The 16,484-nt window shown below is 44.5% G+C and overlaps 1 protein-coding gene across 1 annotated transcript in view; it reads left to right on the top strand.

Moving 5' to 3' along the window:
* Nucleotides 1–16,484, top strand: part of LOC135520375 (multiple C2 and transmembrane domain-containing protein 1-like) — a 268,937-nt gene that overhangs the window by 147,596 nt on the left and 104,857 nt on the right. The window contains exons 4-8 of the mRNA XM_064945916.1: nt 325–404; nt 2,794–2,905; nt 4,700–4,738; nt 13,869–14,039; nt 14,487–14,617. Of these exons, the coding sequence (XP_064801988.1) occupies nt 325–404; nt 2,794–2,905; nt 4,700–4,738; nt 13,869–14,039; nt 14,487–14,617 (533 nt within the window). The remainder of the gene's footprint in view (nt 1–324; nt 405–2,793; nt 2,906–4,699; nt 4,739–13,868; nt 14,040–14,486; nt 14,618–16,484) is intronic.

Below are 16,484 nucleotides of genomic sequence, written 5' to 3'. Positions count from 1 at the left end.
TGTGGTTGTTATTAACACAGGATTCATTTCAGTGAACCTGGTGCCAGGTAATGTGAAGATGCATTGCAGTTTCAACATGAATGCATACAGTACAGTACACCTAAGCACAGTATAGTACAGTACTAGGGTTGCTACAACCTGGTAACTTTCCCTTTCCCCAAAATCCCTGGAAGATTTCCGGATTAATGTGGGAATTAGCAGGAAATCCGAAGTCATTCAGACAGGATTTCTGGAAGACCTCGGAATTTCGGGAAAGTTACCAGATTTTGCAACGCAAGATTCCAGTATGTGATCTCTATGGTAACAGTGTGTTATGTCCTGCAGGTGTTTGACTATGACTTCGGCCTTCAGGATGACTTCATGGGTTCTGCCTACCTCTACCTGGAGTCTCTGGAACACCAGAGGTCTGGACAGACAGGGGAAACTCCTTATCTATATACACTACAGATACAAAAGTATGTGGACACCCCTTTAAATTAGTGGATTTGGCTATTTCAGCCACACCCGTTGCTGACAGCTGTATAAAATCGAGCACCATGTAGTCTCCATAAGAGAACAATGGCAGTAGAATGGCCTTATTGAAGAGCTAAGTGACATTCAGCGTGCCACCGTCATAGGATGCCACCTTTCCAACAAGTCAGTTCATCATATTTCTGCCCAGCTAGAGCTGCCCTGGTCAACTGTAAGTGATGTTATTGTGAAGCGTAAAACATCAAGGAGCAACAACGGCTCAGCCGCAAAGTGGTAGACCACACAAGCTCACAGAATGGGACCGCCGATTGCTGAAGTGCAATACTCACTACCGAGTTCAAACGGCCTCTGGAAGCACAAGAGCTGTTCGTTAGGAGCTTCATGAAATTGGTTTCTATGGCTGAGCAGACGCCCACAAGCCTAAGTTCACCATGCGCAATGCCAAGCGTTGGCTGGAGTGGTGTAAAACTCACCGCCATTGGACTCTGGAGCAGTGGAAACTCGTTCTCTGGATTGATGAATAATGCTTCACCATCTGGCAGTCTGACAGAAGAATCAAGGTTTAGCGGATGCCAGGAGAACGCTACCTGCCCCAATGCATAGTGCCAACTGGAAAATTTAGTGGAGGAGGAATAATGGTCTGGGGCTGTTTTTCATGGTTCAGGCTCCTTAGTTCCAGTGAAGGCAAATCTTAACGCTACATCATACAATGACATTCTAGACGATTCTGTGCTTCCAACATTGTGGCAACAATTTGGGGAAGAACCTTTCCTGTTTCAGCATGACAATTCCCCGTGTACAAAGCAAGGTCCATACAGAAATGGTTTGTTGAGATTGGTGTGGAAGAACTTGACTGTCCTGCGCAGACCCCTGAACTCAACCCCATTGAACACCTTTGGGATGAATTGGAACGTTGACTGCGAGCCAGGCCTAATCGCCCAATATCAGTGCCCAACCACACTAATGCTCTTGTGGGTGAATGGAAGCAAGTCCCTGCAGCAATGTTCCAACATTCTAGTGGAAAACCTTCCCAGAAGTGTGGAGGCTGTTATAGGGACCAACTCCATATAATGCCCATGATTTTGGAATGAGATGTTTGATGAGCAGGTGTCCACATACTCTTGGTCATGTAGTGTACCTCTCATTTATCTATCTACTGTATCTATCTACTCTATCTATCTATCTATCTATCTATCTATCTATCTATCTATCTATCTATCTATCTATCTATCTATCTATCTTTTTTCTTTCTTTCTCTCCTTCTCCCATCCTTGTTTTTCTTCCTGCCCCTCATCCCTCCATCTCTTCCTCCTCTTTCTCTGTCCATTTTATTATTTTACTTTCTTTCCTTCCCCCCTCCACCTTCTACCCCCTCTCTCCGTCTCCTTTTCCTACTCCTCTTCTTCCCCTGCAACATAATGGACTGTATCACAAAGAAGCATATTTTTACTCTCTCTCTTTCTGTTATCGTTCTCCAACACATTATCTCTTTCTCTGTTTCTCTCGCTTTTGCTATCAGTATTTTTTTGTTCAATGTCACAATTGTTGTCCTTATTGGTTGATCTCTCTCTCTCCGTATCCCACAAATCTATCACTGTGCCCTATTTGTGCCCCCATTTTACTTGACACTTGTTTCAATGGAACTTACCCAATGCACCACTGCCCTCTAGTGTACTTCATTGGAAATGCATATTATGTGAATGTACATGACTAATCGTTGACAGACAACATAACATAAATGGTACCATAGATCTGTCGTGATAAAACCCCACCTCTTTAAGGAATACCTAGGATAGGATAGGATAAAGTAATCCTTCTCACCCTCCCCCCTTCCTTAAATGATTTAGATCCACTATTGTAAAGTGGCTGTTCCACTGGATGTCATAAGGTGAATTCACCAATTTGTAAGTCGCTCTGGATAAGAGCGTCTGCCAAATGACTTAAATGTAAATGTAATGTAATGTAAATGGATGTGTGAGACAACCAGCAACATTAGTTCCGGTGCTTTGGACTGATCACGATTTTGTAGGAGTTAGCATCTTTCGAATGTCGGAAGGGGAGGGGACATTTGGAACATAGACTTGCCGTAACATGCAGAGAGAGAAGGTGGAGAACTTAATTCTCTTAACACATATGGATCTATAACTAAAATCGAGCATCTGACCAATTACACAAGACTTTAGTTTTGAGTTAACTGACATGAGTACATGACACACGCAAATTTGCAAGTATGTATGCTTATGTGTGTACATGTCTCTACATGTGTGTGTGTGTTTGTGCATGTGTATGTGTGTGCGGGTCACCGTGTCCTTCCTCTGCCAGGACCCTGGACGTGACCCTTGACCTCGAGGATCCCCAGTACCCCGAACATAACCTGGGAACTCTAGAGCTGGCAGTCACACTGTCACCCAAACAGGGAGACTTCAGGGAAGCAGTAAGTCCATGCTGTCTGTCTCTCTCTCTTTTTCTCTCTTCAGTATCTTCCTAAGGGAACAGGGACGACTTCTGATTGGATGTAGTGTAACTGTATTAAATTGTGCAATTTAATTTTAACAGTACTGTTTTAATCCAGACAGGATGTTGTTTGTGTGAAGATATGGCATCATTATTCTGTCACTTTTGATGTCTTATGAGTAAAAAAAAGAAAAAAATGGATCACCTCTGTCAATGTTAATGAACATTATGAAATGGCTCTGACATTTAACTGTCATTTCGTTTGGCTCAGAGCAAATGTCTCCCCAGCCAATGACAGGACTCCATAATACATTGCCGATCCAATGCTAGGTAGTCTTTTGCGATGCTGTCAGCCAAAATCTGACCTGGATACAATCCATCATTCAGCTATTGGAAATAGAGACGGGAGAGGAAGCTGGTTCATGTGCAGTCAATGAATTAAGCAGACCAGACCCAGCTCCTATTGCTTTGGTGCCTATGGGAGAGCCATCCCTAAAGCAGACCGGAACTGTGACAATTTGCTAAATGGTAAACGGCCTGAGTAAGACATCTTCATTCATTTCCCATCGCTGGTGGAAAATCAATTGCAATATAGCAAAGACGGTGGGTAAATGAAGATCTCCTACTCAGGATGTTTACCACTGAAAAAAATGATCACAGTTCCGGTCCACTTAAGGGGTGGCTCTCCCATAGGCATCAATGAATTAGCAGCTGGATAGGCCTACTGGAAAAAAGATTTGAGCACACTGGCATAACAAAAAGGAACATGCTTTTAGAATGAAAAGCAAAAACGTCCATGTTCAAAGAGCATTGTGTAACATTGCTCCTAATGATGTGCTTCCTTTCCTCTGTGGACGTGCTCAATGTTTTTATTTCATATTTATTTCTGTTCAATTATTTGTTTTGTTAATTGGACCCCTGGATATATCATAAAGTACAAGAGGAGAGTCTTGGGGGAAATATTTTATTCTGTTTGATCTGATGTCTTATTTGGTTCTATAGTTCACAGAATCCACATTCGACAGAACAAATACACTGTATTTAGGTTAAGCACCTTTTTGAATCCCATAAACTGTAGAAAGGAGGTGCAAGGTCACAGAACACATGATGTTCTCTATCGCCACCTAATGGGCAAGATGAAAACCTCTTCAAATCAAGGCCATGACAAACTGGAATCCAGCAACTCGGACAATTCACTTCCAAACATTCACATTTCAGAAATGACTCTACTACATAGTAATCAGAAACAGGAAAATAACCCTAATGCGCAAATATACAAATACAGATTCCATCGCCATCACAGGATAATCCTGGTGTGTCAGCCGGTACCAAATCACACCCCTAACCATCCATTTGGACCTATAACCCTTCAATGTTTGCCGATCTGTAAGGTGGAAGCTCCACTACACTGTTTCTACTTACTAGACTCTTAAGTTTAAATAAAGTTATATAAAGGTCAAATAAAAATACAATTAAAAAAAGATCTGGAAATATTGAAAGGTTTATGACCTCTGTGTGTGTGTGTGTGTGTGTGTGTGTGTGTGTGTGTGTGTGTGTGTGTGTGTGTGTGTGTGTGTGTGTGTGTGTGGCCCTAGTGTGTGTACACACAGTAGGCCTATTTATGGGTCGTTGTGGGTGGCAGTGCTTTTTACTGCTTATGCTTTGCTGCCTGTGACCCTCCACACCCTGCTTCCTCCTGGACTGACCTCAGCCCTCTGACCCCATGCAGCTCTGAGCTCTCCAGCATCCTATAACGGCTTTGTCTCATTTACAGACCATGCTTTTGAAAAGAAGCTGCAAACGATCCAGTAAGGTAATACATGGCATGTAACCTCCAATACCAACTACCTACCTACCTACCTACTTTACCCACCCAAATCCCTCCGCTACCCCCACAAACCCTTCCGCTGTCCTGGGTTCAGGTGGTGACCCAGTCCCTCTTCCTCCACCTCTCTGTGTCCCTGTCAACGTTATCAGTTCTCACTCCACCATCTTGTATTTTCCACAAGCTGCAATATACAGACAGATGGAACTGAGAGCAGTAATATGCTGCTGTTAGTCCAGATGGGGTCCGTGACAGTATTCTGGCTCTTTATAGTGACCAGAAACCTAGAAAACTTATTTTGCCAATTACCTTCAGCCGGCCGGTGTGCGACCATGGCAAAGTTGGTTTGACTTTAGATAGCCTATCTTTGTGGGGCTAGTTAGGGACCGTTAATAAATTACACAATATATTACACTGAAATATGGAACAAAGATGATTATCAATTATGGTTACCAGTTATGCTTACTGGTTACGGTTATCCTTTAGGACTGTTCAGTTATGGTTGTTCAGTTAACATCTCAGAAACATCTGTCCCTCAATGGTCTTAGTTCGGGGATTGTGGATAGTCCTGGGCAAATTTTAGAGAGCGAGAGCCTTTGAGAATGGGGGGGGGGTGTGTTGGAGGTTTACTAACTGTCAAGCCAGATCTCCCATGTCTGTCTGAGACCCCTTTATCTCATGAGGACATCAACCCTGTGCATATCCTTTTGATTTCCCATCATGCCTGGCAGGTTGACCCTTGGTCTATCATTTCTCTCCATGTTGATCATTTCTGCTCTCTTTTATCCCTTCACAACAGAAGGCATGTTGATCCAGGGTCTGCTTTTCCCTCTCATTGGCCCATGCATGTGGCACATGTCCATATCTGTAGCCTATGGATATTCATGTTCCAAACTGCATCCTGTTTGTCCTTAATGCCTCTCCGTGCCATAGCAGCCCTTAGGTGGTCCACAGCAGTAGGCTTATATCTCTGTCTGATTTTAAACCAAACCCATGGACGCTCGAGGACAAACAACAACTTCTGACATTTTCTCAGTGTTTCTGAGAGCAGCACTCTTTATCTGGCGACATGTACAGTACTTGAGTACAGTTGAGTAAAATATTGAGTTTGTAAAGATATAGAGATACAGAAAAGTTTGTTTTGGGCGTGTCTCTGGTTGGAGTAGTGTGGACGTTCTGCTGTAGTGCTTCCCCCAAACCATCCCTTTGAAGCTCCGAACTGGGCCATCCCGCCTGTGACTCGGGAATTATCTCCAACGCTAACAAACTAGTGCACTTCCCCACCAAGCGCCACTCCTCCTGGGTGTCTGCCTGGCTCCCTCCCTTTCTCCATGGTTATTTATATACCCTCTTCTCTTTAATCAAGCCAGTAATGCTGGACTCAATACATGCAAACAATGCAAGAACCACTGTGGGATAATTATAACACTAAAATAGTTTAAATCCACTTCCTTTCAAGTCCAGTAAAGCCGAATCACCCCTCTTATTATCGCACTGTGTTCTTTGCCCCAGAAGTTAAATCACACATGGCTTTTGTATTAGCCTGTGTACTGAGTATATGATGATATTGTAATATTAATATGCTTTGTTTACCTGATTGAACCCCAAAAAATTTGGTACTTATATTTTATCAGCCCTTTTGGGCTTCCAACCTCACCTGCACACACTTTGTATTTCACTTATTTTCTTTAGTGTGAATAAATAAAACTGAAACACCTTAAAACCTATATGAGCTCCTAAATGTTTTGTTTTCATTAGGGAATTTCAACCCAACACATCTCCTCGTCGTGTCTTTCCCTGCTCGACTTTGGCATGTTATGAGGATGATTCCTAATCCAAATCGACCATGGGTTTTTACATATTTAAAAATAAACAAATGATTTCACCTTTATTTAGCCAGGAAGGCCAGTTGAGAACAAGTTCTCATTCACAACTGTGACCTGGCCAAGATAAAACAAAGCAATGCAACACAAACAACACAGAGTTACACATGGAATAAATAAACCTACAGTCAATAACACAATATGATGGATATGTAGCAATGATGGTATGAGGGATATGAGATAATGAGGCATATGTAGCAACAAAACATTATTTTTTTAGGAGGAGTTAGCTAGCACAGTGTAGCGTCCTTCACCATTAGCATAACAGCATAGTGTAGACTATCTGGACTCACTGTACAGTAGTGGGAGTAGGCCAGAGGAGGCTGGTGGGAGGATTTCTGGAGGATGGGCTCATTGTAATGGCTGGAATAGAATAGTATTAAACACATCAAACATATGGAAACCACATGTTTGACTCCGTTCCATCAATACCATTCCAGCCATTACAATGAGCCTGTATTCCTATAGCTCCTCCCACCAGCCTCCTCTAGTGCAGGCTACCGTATAGGTGGTAGTATCACACAGAGCCCAGCTCTCATTGTTTTATGTCTGGAGAATGGAAATGAAGAGGCTTCATCTCCACATCAAAGCGCCGGTGCTTGTGCGCCAAGGTTTGTTCAAAGTTTAATGAAATTCACTCCAAAACCAACTATATGTTAATGAGGCTCCTCCAAACAAGGCATGGAGACAGTGAGATATCTCGTAGAGATGTGTTTGTTTGACAAATATGTTCCGACTGCTTTGTTTTTTGTTCCCCCTTCCCCCCGCACAAGCGAGCAATAGCATTGAGACTCCTGTCGAGGTTAAATTAGCCTGTAAGCCATTAGTAAACGGTTAAAAATGGGTTTTAATCTGAGAGGGGAGGAGCAGTAGTCTGAATTAATGCTGTCAGTGGTACAGCTCAATGGGGTTTACTACAGTGAGGTAATGCTGTCAGTGGTACAGCTCAATGGGGTTTACTACAGTGAGGTAATGCTGTCAGTGGTACAGCTCAATGGGGTTTACTACAGTGAGGTAATGCTGTCAGTGGTACAGCTCAATGGGGTTTACTACAGTGAGGTAATGCTGTCAGTGGTAAGGCTCAATGGGGTTTACTACAGTGAGGTAATGCTGTCAGCGGTACAGCTCAATGGGGTTTACTACAGTGAAGTAATGCTGTCAGTGGCACAGCTCAATGGTGTTTACTATTGTGAGGTAATGCTGTCAGTGGTACAGCTCAATGTGGTTTACTATTGTGAGGTAATGCTGTCAGTGGTACAGCTGTCAGTGGTACAGCTCAATGGGGTTTACTACAGTGGAGTTCCAGGTCTCCGGTAGCCTCTGGAACTGCCGATCTGCCGATCTACGGCCAACAAGGCAGAGTTCATCTCAGCCTATGCCTCCCTCCAGTCCCTCGACTTCTTGGCACTGACGGAAACATGGATCACCACAGATAACACTGCTACTCCTACTGCTCTCTCTTCGTCCGCCCACGTGTTCTCGCACACCCCGAGAGCTTCTGGTCAGCGGGGTGGTGGCACCGGGATCCTCATCTCTCAAGTGGTCATTCTCTCTCTCTCCCCTTACCCATCTGTCTATCGCCTCCTTTGAATTCCATGCTGTCACAGTTACCAGCCCTTTCAAGCTTAACATCCTTATCATTTATCGCCCTCCAGGTTCCCTCAGAGAGTTCATCAATGAGCTTGATGCCTTGATAAGCTCCTTTCCTGAGGACGGCTCACCTCTCACAGTCCTGGGCGACTTTAACCTCCCCACGTCTACCTTTGACTCATTCCTCTCTGCCTCCTTCTTTCCACTCCTCTCCTCTTTTGACCTCACCCTCTCACCTTCCCCCTACTCACAAGGCAGGCAATACGCTCGACCTCATCTTTACTAGATGCTGTTCTTCCACTAACCTCATTGCAACTCCCCTCCAAGTCTCCGACCACTACCTTGTATCCTTTTCCCTCTCGCTCTCATCCAACACTTCCCACACTGCCCCTACTCGGATGGTATCGCGCCGTCCCAACCTTCGCTCTCTCTCCCCCGCTACTCTCTCCTCTTCCATCCTATCATCTCTTCCCTCTGCTCATACCTTCTCCAACCTATCTCCTGATTCTGCCTCCTCAACCCTCCTCTCTTCCCTTTCTGCATCCTTTGACTCTCTATGTCCCCTATCCTCCAGGCCGGCTCGGTCCTCCCCTCCCGCTCCGTGGCTCGATGACTCATTGCGAGCTCACAGAACAGAGCTCCGGGCAGCCGAGCGGAAATGGAGGAGAACTCGCCTCCCTGCGGACCTGGCATCCTTTCACTCCCTCCTCTCTACATTTTCCTCCTCTGTCTCTGCTGCTAAAGCCACTTTCTACCACTCTAAATTCCAAGCATCTGCCTCTAACCCTAGGAAGCTCTTTGCCACCTTCTCCTCCCTACTGAATCCTCCTCCCCCTCCCCCTCCTCCCTCTCTGCAGATGACTTCGTCAACCATTTTGAAAAGAAGGTCGACGACATCCGATCCTCGTTTGCTAAGTCAAACGACACCGCTGGTTCTGCTCACACTGCCCTACCCTGTGCTCTGACCTCTTTCTCCCTCTCTCTCCAGATGAAATCTCGCTTCTTGTGACGGCCGGCCGCCCAACAACCTGCCCGCTTGACCCTATCCCTCCTCTCTTCTCCAGACCATTTCCGGAGACCTTCTCCCTTACCTCACCTCGCTCATCAACTCATCCCTGACCGCTGGCTACGTCCCTTCCGTCTTCAAGAGAGCGAGAGTTGCACCCCTTCTGAAAAAACCTACACTCGATCCCTCCGATGTCAACAACTACAGACCAGTATCCCTTCTTTCTTTTCTCTCCAAAACTCTTGAACGTGCCGTCCTTGGCCAGCTCTCCCGCTATCTCTCTCAGAATGACCTTCTTGATCCTAATCAGTCAGGTTTCAAGACTAGTCATTCAACTGAGACTGCTCTTCTCTGTATCACGGAGGCGCTCCGCACTGCTAAAGCTAACTCTCTCTCCTCTGCTCTCATCCTTCTAGACCTATCGGCTGCCTTCGATACTGTGAACCATCAGATCCTCCTCTCCACCCTCTCCGAGTTGGGCATCTCCGGCGCGGCCCACGCTTGGATTGCGTCCTACCTGACAGGTCGCTCCTACCAGGTGGCGTGGCAAGAATCTGTCTCCTCGCCACGCGCTCTCACCACTGGTGTCCCCCAGGGCTCTGTTCTAGGCCCTCTCCTATTCTCGCTATACACCAAGTCACTTGGCTCTGTCATAACCTCACATGGTCTCTCCTATCATTGCTATGCAGACGACACACAATTAATCTTCTCCTTTCCCCCTTCTGATGACCAGGTGGCGAATCGCATCTCTGCATGTCTGGCAGACTTATCAGTGTGGATGACGGATCACCACCTCAAGCTGAACCTCGGCAAGACGGAGCTGCTCTTCCTCCCGGGAAGGACTGCCCGTTCCATGATCTCGCCATCACGGTTGACAACTCCATTGTGTCCTCCTCCCAGAGCGCTAAGAACCTTGGCGTGATCCTGGACAACACCCTGTCGTTCTCAACCAACATCATGGCGGTGGCCCGTTCCTGTAGGTTCATGCTCAACAACATCCGCAGAGTACGACCCTGCCTCACACAGGAAGCGGCGCAGGTCCTAATCCAGGCACTTGTCATCTCCCGTCTGGATTACTGCAACTCGCTGTTGGCTGGGCTCCCTGCCTGTGCCATTAAACCCCTACAACTCATCCAGAACGCCGCAGCCCGTCTGGTGTTCAACCTTCCCAAGTTCTCTCACGTCACCCCGCTCCTCCGCTCTCTCCACTGGCTTCCAGTTGAAGCTCACATCCGCTACAAGACCATGGTGCTTGCCCACGGAGCTGTGAGGGGAACGGCACCGCAGTACCTCCAGGCTCTGATCAGGCCCTACACCCAAGCAAGGGCACTGCGTTCATCCACCTCTGGCCTGCTCGCCTCCCTACCACTGAGGAAGTACAGTTCCCGCTCAGCCCAGTCAAAACTGTTCGCTGCTCTGGCCCCCAATGGTGGAACAAACTCCCTCACGACGCCAGGACAGCGGAGTCAATCACCACCTTCCGGAGACACCTGAAACCCCACCTCTTCAAGGAATACCTAGGATAGGATAAGTAATCCTTCTCACCCCCCCTCCCCCTCCCCCTTAATGATTTAGATGCACTATTGTAAAGTGGCTGTTCCACTGGATGTCAGAAGGTGAATTCACCAATTTGTAAGTCGCTCTGGATAAGAGCGTCTGCTAAATGACTTAAATGTAAAATGTAAATGTACAGTGAGGTAATGCTGTCAGTGGTACAGCTCAATGGGGTTTACTACAGTGAGGTAATGCTGTCAGTGGTACAGCTCAATGGTGTTTACTACAGTGAGTTAATGGTGTCAGTGGTACAGCTCAATGGTGTTTACTACAGTGAGTTAATGGTGTCAGTGGTACAGCTCAATGGGGTTTACTAGAGTGAGGTAATGCTGTCAGTGGTACAGCTCAATGGGGTTTACTACAGTGAGGTAATGCTGTCAGTGGTACAGCTCAATGGGGTTTACTACAGTGAGTTAATGGTGTCAGTGGTACAGCTCAATGGGGTTTACTATTGTGAGGTAATGCTGTCAGTGGTACAGCTCAATGGGGTTTACTAGAGTGAGTTAATGCTGTCAGTGGTACAGCTCAATGGGGTTTACTATTGTGAGGTAATGCTGTCAGTGGTACAGCTCAATGGGGTTTACTATTGTGAGGTAATGCTGTCAGTGGTACAGCTCAATGGTGTTTACTACAGTGAGTTAATGGTGTCAGTGGTACAGCTCAATGGGGTTTACTATTGTGAGGTAATGCTGTCAGTGGTACAGCTCAATGGTGTTTACTATTGTGAGGTAATGCTGTCAGTGGTACAGCTCAATGGGGTTTACTATTGTGAGGTAATGCTGTCAGTGGTACAGCTCAATGGTGGTTACTATAGTGCCTTCAGGAAGTATTCACACAGCTTCACTTCTTCCACATTTTGTTACGTTACAAGGTGGGATAAAAATTGGTTTAATTGTTATTTTTTTGTCAACTACTTACACAAAATACTCTAATGTCAAAATGGAAGAAAAATTCGAACATTTGTAAAAATATATATATATATATTTAAAAAATGTAAAACTAACATGTCTTTATTACATAAGTATTCAACCTCTTGAATAAATACATGTTAGAATCACCTTTGGCAGTGATTACAGCTGTGAGTCTTTCTGGGTAAGTCTCTAAGAGCTTTGCACAACTTCTTCAAGCTCTGTCAAGTTGGTTGTTGATCATTGCTAGACAGCCATTTTTAAGTCTTGCCATAGCTTTTAAAGCAAATTTAAGTCAAAACTGTAACTAGGCCACCAGGTTTTCCTCTAGGATTTTGCCTGTGCTTAGCTCTATTCCATTTCTGTTTTTCCTAAAAAACTCCCCAGTCCTTACCCATAACATGATGCAACCATCACCATGATTGTAAATATGTTTACTTTTGTGCCTTATTGCAAACAGGATGTGTTTTTTTTACATTTATTATTCTGTACAAACTTCCTTCTTTTCACTCTGTTGTTTAGTTTAGTAGAGTAACTACAATGTTGTTGATCCATCCTCAGTTTACTTGTATCATCTGTTTTAAAGTCACCATTGTCCTCATGGTGAAATCCCTGAGCAGTTTCCTTCCTCTCCGGCAACTGAGTTAGGAAGGACACCTGTATCTTTGTAGTGACTGGGTTTATTGATACACCCGTCCAAATTTGTAATTAATAATTTCACCATGCTTCACCAATCGGTGCCCTTCTTTGCGGGGCATTGGAAAACCTCCCTGGCCATTTGTTTTTCAATCTGTGTTTGAAATTCACTGCTCGACACAGAGATGAGCTAGTCATTTAAAAATCATGTCCATGCAACTTATGTGACTTTTGTTAAGCAAATGTTTTCCCTTGAATTTATTTAGGCTTTCCATAACAAACGGGTTGAATACTTATTGAATCAAGACATTTCAGCTTTTCATTTTCAATTCATGTATAAACATTTCAAAAAACATAATTCCACGTTGACACAAAATCTACATTTGATCCATTTAAAATTCAAAAAGGAACACAACGATGTGGAAAAAGTCAAGGGATGTGAACACTTTCTGAAGGCTCTGTATATTCTACTGCTGTGACTCACAGACTTATAGACCAGGGCCTCTATTCACAAAGCGTCTCAGAGTAGGAGTGCTGATCTAGGATCCGTTCCCCTGTCCATAATGAATCTTAAACTGATCCTAGATCAGCACTCCTACTTTGAAACACTACATAGAACCTCACAGGCCCAGGTGAAAAGCCAGAGATTGTTAGTATGTGAGTGACTGTGTAGCCTTAGCCTGGGACATAAGCCTGTAGAATTGACAGTACAAGGTCCATTGGTGGGATCTGAACCCAGATCAGGTATCTGCACTGAGTATACAAAATGTTAAGGACATCTGCATTTTCCCTGACATCCAGGTGAAAGCTATGATCCCTTATTCATGTCACTTGTTAAATCCACTTCAATCAGTGTAGATGAAGGGGAGGAGACAGGTTAAAGAAGGATTTTTAAGCCTTGAGACAATTCAAATGTAAATTCTGTGGGATTTAGAGGGTGAATTGGCAAGACAAAAGATGCAGGTGCCTTTGAACAGGGTATGGTAGTAGGTGGCAGGCGCACCGCTTTGAAGAACTGCAGTGCTGGCTGCTGGGTTTTTTACGCTCAACAGTTTCCCATGTTTTTCAAGAATGGCTCACCACCCAAAGGACATCCAGCCAACTTGACACAACTGTGGGAAGCATTGGAGTCAACATGGGCCAGCATCCCTGTGGAACACTGACACCTTGTAGAGTCCATGCCCTGACGTATTGAGGCTGTTCTTATGGCATAAGGGGGGTGCAACTCAATATTAGGAAGTTAATCCTAATATTTGGTTTACTCTGTGTATATCGCTATGGTACAGGGCTGATCCACAGCATGTTGGACAAACTTTGAACCAGGAGTTGACTCTACTCACATATTCTGTGTTTGACTGTGTGTTTGTTCCTTTGCCTGCATCTCTTTGTATGGTCTCCATGTCTGTCCTGTGTTTATATTGCTGTGTGTCTGCAGGTAGAGTACTATGATTGATTGTCACGATTCACAAGTTGGAATCATATTGAGCATTTCTCTGTTTCTGTTCGTGTGTGTGTGTGTCTGTGTGTGTGTGTTTTATTAGCAGCAGCATTCAAGTATGCGGTTGTCAGATGTCCACAGGAAAGCTCAGCTGTGGAGAGGTATAGTGAGCATCAGTCTGATCGAGGGTCATGACCTCCAGCCTATGGACGCCAACGGCTTCAGTGACCCCTACGTCAAGTTCAGACTGGGCCATCAGAAATACAAGAGCAAGGTACCTCCACCAGCCTTATCACACTGTACCAACCAACACACTTCCTAGACAATTCTTAGCTATCAATCAATCAAAGGCAGCAGACTTTAGCATTAGATGATAGATCAAATCAAGCTTTATTAATACAGCACATTTCAGACATGCAACGCAATGTGCTTTACAAGATAAAACTATCAAATGTATAGCTAAAATATATACTACACAACAAACATAAGATAAAAAACTAAAGATTGACACAAACTGAACAACTAAAAAGCACCCTAAGGAAAAGCAAAGCTAAGAAGATGCGTTGTCAGTTGTCAACATTAGTGGTATTTGTTTTAGATACACACAAATACAAAGAAATAGGACATGTTACGCATTTCAATGTACTTGTGACAAATACAACTTGAACTTGAACAATGATAAGGGGAAACACACGCGACCATATGTGTGCTTCTTCCACAGACGATACCCAAGACTCTGAACCCCCAGTGGAGAGAGCAGTTTGACTTCCATCTCTATGAGGAGCAGGGGGGCTTCATCGACATCACCGTCTGGGACAAAGACGCAGGCAAGAAGGACGACTTCATGGGCAGGTGGGCTTTTCACACACACACACACACACACACACACACGCTTATACTCACACACCGCACCAATAGTTTCCTTATTGTCTCTGTTAGTATGCTCTAAGGGTCTGCAGTGTGTGTGCTTAGCTGATGTGAGATTCCCTCTTGGGCTGAAGGTGACACTGATTTTGAGGTCGCAGTCATCACAGGACCGTTAGCCTGACTTTCATCTGCTACTTGTGTGTTTGTGTCCATTAGTGTGTATGTTTGTCTGACAAGTCCCCACTAAGTCTGAAAGACAGGAGGCTAATAGCTCAGAGAGGAGATTGGAGGAGCTGGTAGTGTCCTCTTCCTGGGGAGCTAGTGTCTATTGTAATTGGCTGTTCCCCTCCTTAAATACTCATCTGTTCCATGCCTGCTGAGGTCCAACAGACAGGGTCATTAACACACACACACACACACACACACACACACACACACACACACACACACACACACACACACACACACACACACACACACACACACACACACACACACACACACACACACACACACACACACACACACAACCAGTGAGCCTACCTGCTACCTATTGCACAACTTGCTTGACATGACACTGGACTGATGGAGAGAGATGGCAAGGCTGTGCTCACTAAGCCTGTACTTTGTCACGCTTTTTATAAGGTTTCAGTAACCATGGTCAAATAGTTAGCCACAGTGTAGTCGATTTAGGCCCAGATAGCACTGCATTTTGCTTTGCAATGTAGTTTTGTTTTGACTGTGTTGTAATTTGGTTTATTCTGATTGATTGTATTTTCTGGTCTTGAGGCTTCATTGTGTTAGTAGAACAGGTTTGTGAACTCAGGACCAGCTGGATGAGGGGACACTTTTCTTTGCTCAGCTCTTGGCGTTGCAGGGCTTGGTAATGATATTCGTGGGGGTCACTGTATTGAGATGTTTCCAAAACTTAATTGCTCTTTTTTGAGTTTTTATTATTAGTGGATATTGGCCTAATTCTGCCCTGCATGCATTGTTTTAGTTTTCCTCTTATAGAACTCTGCATGCAGGGTTTCAATAGGGTGTTTGTCAAATTTGGTGAAATCTTGTTTTGCAAGTGGACCTCACACCTCTCTGCCATAAAGTGCAATTGCTTCAATGACACATTCAATTAGTTTTAGCCAAATTTTAATAGGTACATTTGTTTTTTAATGGCGTGGAATGCCCTGCGTGCTTTCTCTCTCAGTTCATTCACTGCATCATTAAGGTGTCCAGTTGAGCATATTTTTAAACCTAAATAATTGTAGTGTGTGCAGTATATATTTTGTACCAATTGTGAACTTTGGTCTAATTTCCTGAGATCTGGATTTTCTCTGGAAAATCATTATTTTAGTATTTTGGGGGTTTACTGCCAAGTCCCAGGTCTGGCAGTACTGCTCTAGCAGGTCCAGGCTCTGCCGTAGGCCATGTGCTGTGGGTGACAGCAGGCATAGGTCAATTGTGAAGGGCCGGCATTTAACCTCTGAATTGTGGAGATTAACACCAGGGGCTGAGGATTTTTCTAGAATAGTGGCCAATTCGTTGATGTAAATATTGAAGAGTGTAGGGCTCAGATTGCAACCCTGGTGAAGGCCCTGCCCCTGGTTAAAGAATAGTTTTTTTCTTGCCAATTTTGATGCTGCACATACTGCCAGTATACATTGATTTAGTTATATCATATGTTTTACCCCCTACGCCACTTTCAATTACTTTGTAGAACTGTCCTGCATGCCAAATAGAATCAAATGCTTTTTGGAAGTCGATAAAGCAAGTGTGTATGTTGGTATTATTTTGGTGGACATGTTTATGTATCAGGGTGTGTAGGGTGTAAATATGATCAGTTGTGCAATGTTTT

This window comes from Oncorhynchus masou, chromosome 1, assembly GCF_036934945.1.
Source record: "Oncorhynchus masou masou isolate Uvic2021 chromosome 1, UVic_Omas_1.1, whole genome shotgun sequence".
In the NCBI taxonomy this organism is placed as follows: domain Eukaryota; kingdom Metazoa; phylum Chordata; class Actinopteri; order Salmoniformes; family Salmonidae; genus Oncorhynchus; species Oncorhynchus masou.
The sequence above is the reverse complement of the archived record's forward strand: the minus strand, read 5'-3'. Positions and strand labels throughout refer to the sequence as shown.